At 39.7% G+C, this 12,413-nt stretch overlaps 1 protein-coding gene across 9 annotated transcripts in view; it reads right to left on the reverse strand.

Annotated features, from left to right (window-relative positions):
* CCDC191 (coiled-coil domain containing 191) overlaps positions 1 to 12,413 on the reverse strand; it is a 101,733-nt gene that overhangs the window by 50,463 nt on the left and 38,857 nt on the right. For 7 of the 9 annotated variants that reach the window (XM_055568222.1, XM_055568224.1, XM_055568220.1 and 4 more), the window contains 2 exons: positions 8,473 to 8,663; positions 183 to 444 (listed from right to left, as the gene is read on the reverse strand). In XM_055568222.1, coding sequence (XP_055424197.1) covers positions 183 to 444; positions 8,473 to 8,663 — 453 coding nt within the window. The remainder of the gene's footprint in view (positions 1 to 182; positions 445 to 8,472; positions 8,664 to 12,413) is intronic. The other 2 variants (XM_055568223.1, XM_055568221.1) reach the window with 1 other exon arrangement.

The raw sequence follows: 12,413 nt of genomic DNA on the forward strand, positions 1-12,413 counted from the left end.
AGAATCCTGGAGTGGGTAGCCTATCCCTTCTCCAGGGGAACTTCCTGACCCAGGAATTGAACTGGAGTCTCTTGCAATGCAGGTGGACTCTTTACCAACTGAATAGCCCAGGCTATACAAGGACAAAGCTAAATTCAAGTATGTAATAAGCAGGAAGACTAAGCAAAGGAAAAACACCTTACCTCTCCATTTCTAGGTGGATCCTCCATAGCTGTTGCCTCCTCAAGCAGACTGATGCTTGATGACATGTTTGCACTGAGTTTCCCTAGTGATGCTGCCTCCAGCAGCTCATTCATCTTCTTCCTGGTTTCCTCCTTCGTTACAGCCAGTTCTCTCTTTAGGATCTCTGCACGATGCCAATGCTGCCATTCTGTAAAATGGTGTTGGAGAACTTGTTTCCGGTTATGCTCGGTGGCCAGCTGTTGTTTTCTAAGCAACAAAGCACTTCCATTAAAAAAGAAGCCATTTACTGCTTTTTAGTTGATAGCATAAATGAAATACAAGTCTAAAGGAGTTCTAGAGATGCTACATCATAGCTCCAGTTTGCTCTTTTATTTAAGCTCAAAGGAGCCATTTTATAAAATTCCCCAGTGCAAAGGCTGTGCTCAAAGAAGGCAATGGCACCTCAAGGCACTGCCTCAGAAGAAAGAGGGACTGTTCTGTTCTGTCGCACCACAAAGACTTACTAAATTTTTTATTACCATAATATAGTTTCTGAGAGGTTCTGGAGGGGAAGGAGCAGAAAGAATAGGTATTCAGGTAACTACTTTTAAAAATATATGAATGCATGAGGGAGATATTCAACTATACTTGCAAATCTAAGGAAGACAGGTTTGGGAGAAGGAGAAAGGGATGAAACTTAACAAGTGAATTGTCAATAATTAGTTAAGTATAAGACATAAAAATAAACATGAATTTATAAGGGTGAACCTTGCAGAAGGACTTGGTCAGGGAAAGGATCTCTGAAGAGAAGTACTCGTTTACCAAAGCCATAAACTGCATGAATGAAGGATTCCCTTGTGCAGACACTTGTTAACACTAGAAGTATGTGAAGGGAATACACAAGGCACTTGCTCCCACAGAGCTCACTCATAATCTAGTAGGGGGTCTGGTTCACTCTCTTCCTAAGGAAGAGCTCCTTTTGATTCCTGAAAACTTCATGATGTTAGGGGACATGACTGAGTGGAACTGAGGGAACTGCCAGCTACATTTCCCTCCCAAAGGGGCTCTCAATTTGGAGACATTTTGGGGATAGCCAGGTGATAATTCAAGCATAGAGGTCTCTGAGATCAGTCTATAAGTGGATGATTATCATCTCCGAAGAAGGGAGCTGTAGAGCTTGGAACTTACATCACAACCAGGGTCCATTTTGAGATTTAAAATCTAATATTGTTTAGATACCTACTTATTTTTACCTTGTAAAGGTGACTTGAATAGGTTCTCTACAACACTATTTGCATATCAACTTCTGTTAAACATATATAACACTTAACCCTCCTCATGGACTTTTTGGGGTCATATCAAAAAAAATCGTAATGTTTTAAGCCAATGAGTCAGAAGAACATTTCTGCAGTTCTTACATGCTTAAAGTGACTTTTAAACCTTCTGTGACTGACACCTACACTAAGGAAAAACTGTTACACCATGACTTCAATATAAGCTTATGTGTGGATGAAACAAAGTATATATAATGGAAACAAAAGTTTTGTCAAAGGATATTTACCCTTACTACCAGAGAGGTACTCCAATGTTTCTTTTCTAATCTATTCTATTTTTTAAAAAACATACCTTGTCTTGAGGCTGATTTTAGGAACCATTAATGAGTTAAAACCCTTAACTTGAAAGACTACTCGAGAGTCATAGAATTTAACATGTATCAGAGGAGTTGGGTGAAATAACCAATTAGTGAGAGTAATGTTGATTGAAATAATAGAATTTAGGATAAATGCTAACAGCAATTCTGCCAACAGCATATTTCATTATATATAATTGTTTCTTTCTAATGCAATGATAGATAAAAAATACTTGGTGATTGACTGATGGTTTTTATAGTAAAAATACAATATGGTAATAAACATTTATATATAATATTTTACTTTGATAGAAAAAAAGAAAGGATCTGAGACTGAGTGACCTTAGAATAAAAATTTTAAAAGAAATAAGACTAATAAATCAGGTAGCAATGCAGGTAAGAACAAAGCTCAAAAAATTTCAATGTCTAAATAATGAAACAAACAAAACACCCTATGGCATTTTACTCAAGTGAGTGGAAATTGTAAATTTCCACAGGCCAGAAGATGTATGTGCTCTGTCTAATTAATGTAAAATTTGATTGATATCAATCTGGGTGTGAAGGAGAAGTGTGAAGTCTACCTGATAATGTTAATTTCATGTTTTTATAGCAAAATCACTGCAGATGGTGACTGCGGCCGTGAAATTAAAAGACGCTTACTCCTTGGAAGGAAAGTTATGACCAACCTAGATAGCATATTCAAAAGCAGAGACATTACTTTGCCAACAAAGGTCCATCTAGTCAAGGCTATGCTTTTTCCAGTGGTCATGTATGGATGTGAGAGTTGGACTGTGAAGAAGGCTGAGTGCCGAAGAATTGATGCTTTTGAACTATGGTGTTGAAGAATCTTGAGAATCCCTTGGACTGCAAGGAGATGCAACCAGTCCATTCTGAAGGAGATCAGCCCTGGGATTTCTTTGGAGGGAATGATGCTGAAGCTGAAACTCCAGTACTTTGGCCACCTCATGAGAAGAGTTGACTCATTGGAAAAGACTCTGATGCTGGGAGGGACTGGGGGCAGGAGGAGAAGGGGACGACAGAGGATGAGATGGCTGGATGGCATCACTGACTCAATGGATGTGAGTCAGAGTGAACTCCGGGAGTTGGTGATGGACAGGGAGGCCTGGCGTGCTGTGATTCATGGGGTGGCAAAGAGTTGGACACGACTGAGCGACTGAACTGAACTGAACTGAACTGACAGCATAAACAGCTAAAAGCTGCACTGGACTCTTGACTGTCAAGGAGAGGGCTTATTTGGATAGTATGAAAAGGCAAAGAGAAAAATACTTCTGGAAATATAACAAAAGACTAAAGAGTTAAAAAAAAAAAGTGGGTTGAAAATGCATGTTTATTATTGTGTTTAGAGCTTTCCCTATAGTGATAATGCATGGATTCGAGGATGTACTTGGGTTTGTGGGAATGGTAGGAACACAGAAGCCAGGGATCCAGAGACAAGGCTGGTTCTGCTCTTAGTCCCTTGTGGTTCCCTTCAGCAGAGTGACACTTTTGCAGACAAGCCCATTTTTATACCTTTAAAATGATGATACTTAAAAGCATAAATATTTCTGAAACTGAAAAATCACTTCTTAAAAGCTCAGTCAGATGCAATTTACTTTGGCATTCTATCCCAAAGAAATGGTTCCACAGTTCCCAAATAAACATAAAATGAAGAGGTCCTTTATGGATCCTGTCCCAATATGGTTCCAAGGTGAAATCAGGGAATTTCTGACAAGAGTATATAAATTGATCATTATAATTATAATAACAAATGCAGAGAAAGGCTGTCTCCAAAGAACTAAGTATATAAAATGTAATAAGTCCAAAGAGGAATTTAAATATGAACCAGGCTGCTCAGAATCAACACCTCAAATGCTACGTAACTGTTGATCTAAAACACTAGTCAGAAGAACACTAACTAGATAGGGGACCCTGGGCAAGCAACTGAAAGTGTCTCAGATTCCTCTTCAAAAGTGGTGTCACTCTAACAACAACAAGCCCTATACTGCCCATCGCACAGGAGTCTGTTTTTAAAGATGTAATTAAATTTTAAAAAGAACCTGAAAATATAGAACAAATGCATGTGTAAGGCAACAGCACTATCTAAGGACAAGACTATTAGATATCTAAAAGGTCAGTGTCTTGAATTTTTTAAAAGGAAGTGAGAAATGATAAATAAATAACCATATGCTAGTGATCCGATAAGAGTGCTGAAATCTGATGCAGAACACAAAAATAGCAATGATGCAAACAGCTGCATTTGGGATGAGTGGGTTCAGCAGGAACAGGAATGCATAAGCTAATGCATTCCGAAATGCACCAGGTAGCCCCCTCCAGGGAAAACATGGAAGATAACAGTTCTACTTTAGAGAGATTTAAAGTGAGCCAGCCAGGGCAAGTCTGGCTGGTCCTCCTGCCTCTCTGGCAGACATACTAGGAGCTTTACCAGCTTTGGATGCCACATAATTTCTAGCCTCTCAAATGGATACTGAAATGAGCATGAAGGGAAGGGCAATGGACCATGATTAACAGAGATGCTTCATAAATGACTGCCCTACAGCACGCTGAAATCAGGAGTGTCAGAAATGGGGACTACCTGACAGTCTCTTGTCAGTTCTGCCTTCCCACCCCTAGCTAGCCTGGCGGGTTCACCCCAGCCTGTTCCCACACAAGCGGAGTATGTACTGGCTTATCAGTTTTCCCCTAAACTGAAAAATGCTCTCTTCTACTTAGTCATGATCTGTCTCTCTCAAAAGATGGGACCCAAGAGTTCCTATTTTTAAAAAACTGCTTGGGGGACTGTAATGCATGATAGCCAAATCTATGTCACTCCTAAGTTTTTTATCTTATTGCGCCTTCTGTTGCAATTATTTTTAGTATTTGGGTAAATTTTTAACTTCCCCACTTAGATTGAAAACTCCTAAAAGGCAAGAATGTTCAACACTCTTTTTAGTTCCTCTGCAGGTACTTAAAAAGTCTACTATACAGTAAGCATCAGTAAAGCTGACCAGGTGAATGAATACATGCTATCAGTATTATATAAATGTCACATATATAAATATATACACAAATATATAAATGTCACAGTTTGAAGGATGACAAAGGGCCTGCCACTGTACTCCCCAATCCCCATCACTGACATTTTGGGCACTGTTTGCAGACACTGCCTAATAAAGTGTAAGTTTCCTAGGAGGGATAACATCAAATTGAGGAGTACAGAGACGGAGTATGAGGAGCCAGAGGGACACAGGGAAGAGATGAAAGCCTGGTCCAGGAAAGGCCCAAAGCACTTGTTCAAGGGAAGGCAGGATTGAGGATACTGTGGAGATTAGTAAGAGAAGGACAGAGATGCTTCCCAGGAAAGAACTGAGGAATCGGGAGAGTAGGCTCAGGAAGGGTGGGGAGAGGATATTGAAAACAAGCCCTGCTTCTTCCCAGTGTGTCTGGCCTGGCTGTAAATGGAAGGAATATGGTGGAGAGGAGGAATAGAAGATCTGGAACCAACTTTCAAAAGTGAATATGCTAAAGAAATTAAAAATACAGTTCAAGTCCAATACCACGGCCAAGGGTCTAACTTAGTGTTGTGTGCCACCATTTCGTTGTACTACCTGAGTGGCTAAATCCTTAGTTAAGAGTTTGGGAATATCTGTCAACGTTCCAACTGTATTACAATATTGTACTGACATTCTATATACACCAAAACTACTTTTAGAAGAAAAAAGATAGACAAAAATTCCTATTAGGGAATTTTTAAGAAAATTTAGAAAATAAACCTTTAGAAAAAGGTGTACCTTTCAGGAGAAATACATGGATGAGTGAGGCTCTGAGCACAGGCTCAGTATGAAAAGAAGGTGACTAAATCAGGAATGAGAAGAGAGGGATTTGTTGTTCTAGAGAGAAAGTCAGAAGAACAGAAAGGAAAGAAGGCAGAGAAAGAAGCCCCAAATGCTGGGCCCTGCAAGGGGGACAGGCCAGTAAGAGGAAAGCCCAAGTGGCAAAAACAAATGTGGATTCAAGAGCTGGAGCCTCAGGACACAGCTGACATCTGAGAAACAGACACAACACATGATTTTCATGTCCAGGTGAATGGGCTGAAGAACCAATGATGTCCTGTCCATCTGTTAAGAGTTATAATTTCTATAATGAGTAACCCATTTACAATAAGTGCTCTCTATCCTTTGATCTCACTATTTAGGAAAAAAATGCTTGAAAATGTATAGAGTTAAATTACAGAAGAGGAAGCAACCAACTTCTTCATTCATCCACTGGCTCACCTATTATTCATCAATTATGTATTTAGTGTTCACAGAGAAACTGGGAGAAACTCTGATGAGCATGGCAAAGGGGATCCTGGCTCTCCTAACACCCTTAGTCCCACTGACACTTCTTGGTTTCTGCTTGTAGTAGCTACCTTTGAGCTTTTTTCTCTACCTCTAATAACCCAAACTTCTTTGCACAAAATCAGCCAAAAATTTCCTAAAACAATCTCTAGAATGAAGAACAACATGCAGACAGCGAGGGATTTGTAGGAAAGCAACATGAAGGACAGTGTGGCTCCTTTTCTATATTTCTATCTTGATTTGTTATTTGTTAATTACTGCTCTTGTTTCACATCTACAACCATCTAGAGTCAACGGCAATATACCTGAAAAACATGACTGTCTTAGGGAGCCATCACCTAGATTTTCTTTAACTAGGAGCAGCATAGTATAGGAAAAAGCATCTGACTCAGCATCAAAAGGACCAGGCTCTAGTCTTGGATGGGCTACTTGAAGCTTTATGACCTTGACAGAGTTATTCATCCTTTCTGTGCCTTATTTTTGCAATCTGTAAAATGAGGGGCTGGATCAGATACTCCTTGAGGTATCTTCCTACTCGAAGTTTCTTGCTCTAAAGGTTTATAGTAAAAAAAATTATTATAAGTTAAATATTTTCTAACTCTGACAGTTAAAAAAAATGTAGTATCTGTGCTGAGCATTTAAAAATAGACACTTGAAAATAATTCACAGATATGAGACAAGAAGTTCTAAGAAGATCTTTAAAAAAAAATTGGCACATAATGCTATTATGAAATCCCCCTTTAGTGCTTTTATATTTAAATAGCTTAATTGGAATGGAACCTCAAGTTCTTCAGATTTTTCTTCTATAGGTTTCTTCTTCTGGCATGTAAATTTCACAGACCACTCTGAACCTTAACATCTTAGTTTCCACTCCTGTTATGCCTTCACTCATGATGTTTCCCTTTTGCAACACCTCTAATTTCCTTCCCTTTTTTATCCAAAAAATCCACCCAATTCTTTGGTCAATCACTGGGTCCTCAAAATTTAGAAGTAAATTGTAAAATGCTCCTCCCCCACACTGAAGATATTCGCTCAGCATACTGTAGGAAAGGAAAATTGTATAAGTCACCATCCTGCTTAAAAACCTTCAGGCATTCACCTTTATCTACCAAAGAATGCCTAAACTCCTTGTCTTACCATTTAAGGCCTTTCACAAGTTGATGAACTTGACAACCACAGGCTTGATGATTTCCAGCCACATTTCATGCCATCATCTCACTCCTTACTTCTACTGAGGAACATCCCACTAACCGCATGCAGAATCCAACTAAAGACCCATCTTCTTGATAAAGTCCTTCCTGATATTCTGTAGGAGCCTCCTCAGTTACTTCCGTCTAGTAGGTTCTCAACAGCCAAAGGAGATACATTACAAAGTATATAACGCTAGTCCACACCTGTACTATTTCTAGATTTCATCTTCCCCACAAAACTGAGTTCTTAGAGGATAAGGGGTCATGCGTCAGGCTCCTACGCACCCACCCCAAGGCCTGATGCTGTCACGGTGATGCACAACTCCAGCGTGACACTCCCTTCTATCAACACAAGATGATGCTTTCACATACGATTCATCCAATTTTCCACCCAGAATGAACAAGAGAATCGCTGGTTGAGAAGTGATTAAACCTAAGACCATGAACTGCTCCCTCCAGCTTTCCTCACCAATAAACAAATGGTTCCTTCCACATCTATGATTTTGGTTCAAGAATGCAAAGTTGAGCTTGGAAATCAAAAGAAGAAAACATACTGAAAGTTGATAGAGCAAAAGAAAGTTTTCTTTGAGGACAAATTCTGTGTCATTCACAAGTCTAAGAGGGAACTGATATAAAGGTGTCAAAAACCTCTAAATAAGATGTGGGGAAGTGGGAGAAATCATTCTTGCAAGGTTTGCTCTCCCAAATGGATGTTCGTTCCCTATGTCTGTGATTAACATTCTATGTGAGGACAGTGATTTCTATCAATGAAAATCACTAGCACATAAGCTAAAATCTGTCTCCTAAATTGTAAGATGGTCCAGGGTGCAATGCTACTATGTCAAAGGACAAGGGAAAAAGCATAATACTAGCTTCCTTTAAAAAGAGAAAAGCATGTACATTTGTATATTTTAATCCAAATTTTTTTGCTTATAATGTTCAGTTAAAATTTTCCAGTTTGGGATGTAACAGAGAAAAACAGTGATATATTTTAAATGTAAATGAGATGATTCCAGTGAACAGCATTTTTAGAGCTTATTTTTGGGTTCTTCAGGAGGAAACATGTCTTACATAAACATAGAAACATAAACATATGTCCTACATATACATTTTCATGGTATATAATTCATGGTATTAATACAAATAATAGTACCTGTTTTCTTCTCTAAGGTAATTTTCTATGGCTTGAGTCTCTCGCCCCAGCTTCTGGGATCTCGTGTAGTCTCTCCAGGCCCGCAGGACCTTCAGTTGCAACTTCCAGTCGGACAGGGTCCCAGCTTTCCCCAGCTTAATCCTATGATCTAGAATCAGCTTGTGCCAGGCAGAGAAATACCGTTTTTGACACTGCAATGGAAACACTGGAAAATCAGTGCTAGGGTTTCTAGTATCTTCTGATGAGAACCCTCTCCTCAGACTTCCCCCTCATACTTTATCTAACAAATCTAGGAAGTTGATGGAAAGGGAACAGACAATTGCTTTATGCCAATAATGATGAGAAAGACTCGAATCTTGCAGCTAAGGCACTATCAGCCTCAGCACTTAAGCTATTACTAAAATATTTTACTGTCTTCAGGCACTAGTCCTACGTAGAGCTGGAGCAGCTGTCACAGCTAAGATCTAAGTTAAGAGGCCTATTTGGGAGACTTGAAAGGTCTGCTTTGCAGAGATCTCCCGTGCCAGACTGTCTTCGGGCTTAAATGCCAACCGGGAACATCACTGATGTCCTACACGAATGAACACAGGAGATCCCATAGCATGGAATGCAGTTTCTGGTGCCTCGGAACAAGACAGCTAAAAATGGCTTCAGCTGAGCTATCACTGACCATGTCAGGGTTTTGGTGAGCACTCCGAGAGAAACTAGATACCCAGGCTGCTTGCAATCTTCCATTATATGTATCCGACAACAAATCAGACAAAGTCTACTGACCCTAAGGATGTCCCCAGAGGAGTACTTATGGTCCCAGGCTAAGACCTACATCTTCTATTTTCACATTTTATGCTCCTACTTCATCAAATTACTTTCAGTTCTTGGCCTTATACCAACCACACTGTTTTTGCACTTCCCCATTTATGGTCATATTAATTTCTCTGTCCTTTTATGCCCTCTCTTTGCCTGATGACCTCAGAAGTCACCTCTCTCAGGAAGCCCTCCTATTACCAATCACTCTCCCCACATGTAAGTACTCTTCCCCTGGGTTGCCAGAGCAACCTATGCTTTCTACAGTCAAAGCAGTCCTCATACTACATTATAGTCACCTGATACCAGTCTTCACAAGACTGAGCGTCTCTAGAGGAGGGCCTGGCAGATCTGCGAGTGCACCACATGTGCATGCTCAGTTGCTCAGGCATGTCTGACTCTGCGATGCCATGGACTGTAGCTGCCAGGCTCCTCTGTCCATGGAATTCTCCAGGTAAGAATAGTGGAGTGGGTAGCCATGCCCTTCTCCAGGGGATCTTCCCAAATCAAGGATCAAACCCAGGTCTCCTGCATTGGAGGTGAATTCTTTACTGTCTGAGCCCCCAGGGAAGCCCCATACCACAAGTAGGGGGCACTACATAGAAAGTAACTGCATAGAAAGTGACTCTGGGAGGTCCAAGAGATGCCTAGTGACCAGCGTCAAGAACTTGGTGGCCATACCAGGGTTGGCCCTATTTATTGCTTCTTTCTCTTTAAAAATACTTATCCTTCACTATTTCAACATTTAGTAAGCACCCACCATATTTGAATTTTGGGATTCTGAACAAGTTTTTTAAAGATATAATCTCTGCGTTTGTGAGGTTATCCGGAGAGAGGTTATATAACTTAAAGACCAATAACATAGGCGAGCATAGGCTGGAATTCCTAGAATAGCTCATTTGGCCTGAAATATTCTCCACAAAAGAAACCAATTATATTCTCATTTAGACAAACTACAAAATCTTGTTTTTTATAATTTTCCATTAGGAGAAACCACGAAAGTCTTTAAAAAGTCCTTGTTCCTTCTCCATTATGTCAAACGAGGACAGATTTTCTAGACTTTCACCTTAGATCCCATGGAAGGAAAAGCAGGAAGGATGGAGAAAGTAAGAGAAAAGGGAGGAAGGACAGAATGAATGAAGGGAAATTTGCTAACCATAAGATACATTTTTAGTCATAACAAGGAAAAGATGCACAGCTGCCTGTTGAGGGGGTATGGTTTTTGATCATTATTTATCTATCCCAAAAAATACAGCATGAAAAAAATAGTGTTAACTTGTGCACTGTAGTCTAAAGAAAATATCATATCTATTTGCCAGATTCATTTAAGAGTTTCTTCCTAAGAGACTTGATGAAATATTCTATATATAGGTAACTATCTCTAATTTTAACTCCTGGAATATTTCTAACAATTAAATAGTACAAACATAATCCACCCTGATGATAATAGCACTATTAAGAGTGTCCTTCTTGGATTTCCACCTTCTTTCTCTCTGTAAAATTCAAAGCATTTCACATGTACTATTTTATTAACTCATAGACCATCATTACAAAATAGACTTCAGATATTATGATTTACCTTATCAAGCCAAACTTCAAATTGAAAAGGGATAATGGCTAAATTCACAAAATGAAGAGTTCGTGGTATATCTAAGGCTAAAATGAAAACATTCAGGCATCCCGATGACCCTAATATACCAGGCAAAAATTCTCTTAAAGAGGAAGAGCAAATTCTTTGCTTTTTTTATACTGAAAGAGAATTTGATACATCACTTACCTCAGTAGAAAAGCACTGCTGGAAAATGTGAATTTAAGAGGGGGAAAATTTGAGTTTGTAAACGCCATAGTCAATATATTAATATTTCTTTAAAAACACTTAAGTTTAGACTTTGAGAGCAACATGATCAGTTTGGAAGGTCTGTAATTCAGTTTCACTACATAGAAGTTAACAGCAGCAAAGTGACATACTCATACGGTAACTGCTTTCTTGAAACCACCTTGCCATTGGTTTTATCCCTACCTACTCAAAAGAGCAACCCAGCAACCCCATTTAAATTAAAAAAAATAAAAGTATGAATCAATAGTCACTTGATTATTCTTGATTCACAGTAAACATTATTTAGACTAACAAGAGTCCCATCAATGTGCCTGGAAGAAAATATTTGAGAGAGGAAAAAAGTCTTGGTTCTGTCTGCTCTGGGACAAGATGCTAGCACTCTGTTCTTACTGAGAACAGACAAGAAGTGACACAGCTGACAGTCACCATCTACTTACCCTTCCTATTATGTTCCCCCAAGCAGAGTCCCCACAGTGCTCAGGCCTGCTTCTCCTCTACAGTTCTCCACTCTGGAACTACAGAAGGCCTCTATCCCTTTGCCCTTTGAAACAAGAACTATACTTAAAATCAAAGCTGGTTGGAAAAGGAACAGATTCTGCTTAAGCCAGAGAACTATGTTTGAACGAGGCAGACAACTAGTCTTATCTCTCTCTGTTTCTTAACTAGCTCATTTATTTCTGCACCATGTTTTTATTTCTAATAGATTTTCAAATAATGTCATTTGCTCTTTTACTATCTTCTTACATCTCTTTTTTACAGTTGTGGTGATAATTACTCCTTGGAAGGAAAGTTATGACCAACCTAGATAGCATATTCAAAAGCAGAGACATTACTTTGCCAACAAAGGTCTGTCTAGTCAAGGCTATGGTTTTTCCAGTGGTCATGTATGGATGTGAGAGTTGGACTGTGAAGAAGGCTGAGCGCCGAAGAATTGATGCTTTTGAACTGTGGTGTTGGAGAAGATTCTTGAGAGTGCCTTGGACTGCAAGGAGATCCAACCAGTCCATTCTGAAGGAGATCAGCCCTGGGATTTCTTTGGAAGGAATGATGCTAAAGCTAAAACTCCAGTACTTTGGCCACCTCATGTGAAGAGTTGACTCACTGGAAAAGACTCCGATGCTGGGAGGGATTGGGGGCAGGAGGAGAAGGGGACGACAGAGGATGAGATGGCTGGATGGCATCACTGACTCGATGGCCATGAGTCTCAGTGAACTCTGGGAGTTGGTGCTGGACAGGGAGGACTGGCGTGCTGTGATTCATGGGGCCGCAAAGAGTCGGACATGACTGAGCAACTGAACTG

The sequence above is a fragment of the Bubalus kerabau genome, chromosome 2, assembly GCF_029407905.1.
Source record: "Bubalus kerabau isolate K-KA32 ecotype Philippines breed swamp buffalo chromosome 2, PCC_UOA_SB_1v2, whole genome shotgun sequence".
Lineage (NCBI taxonomy): Eukaryota > Metazoa > Chordata > Mammalia > Artiodactyla > Bovidae > Bubalus > Bubalus kerabau.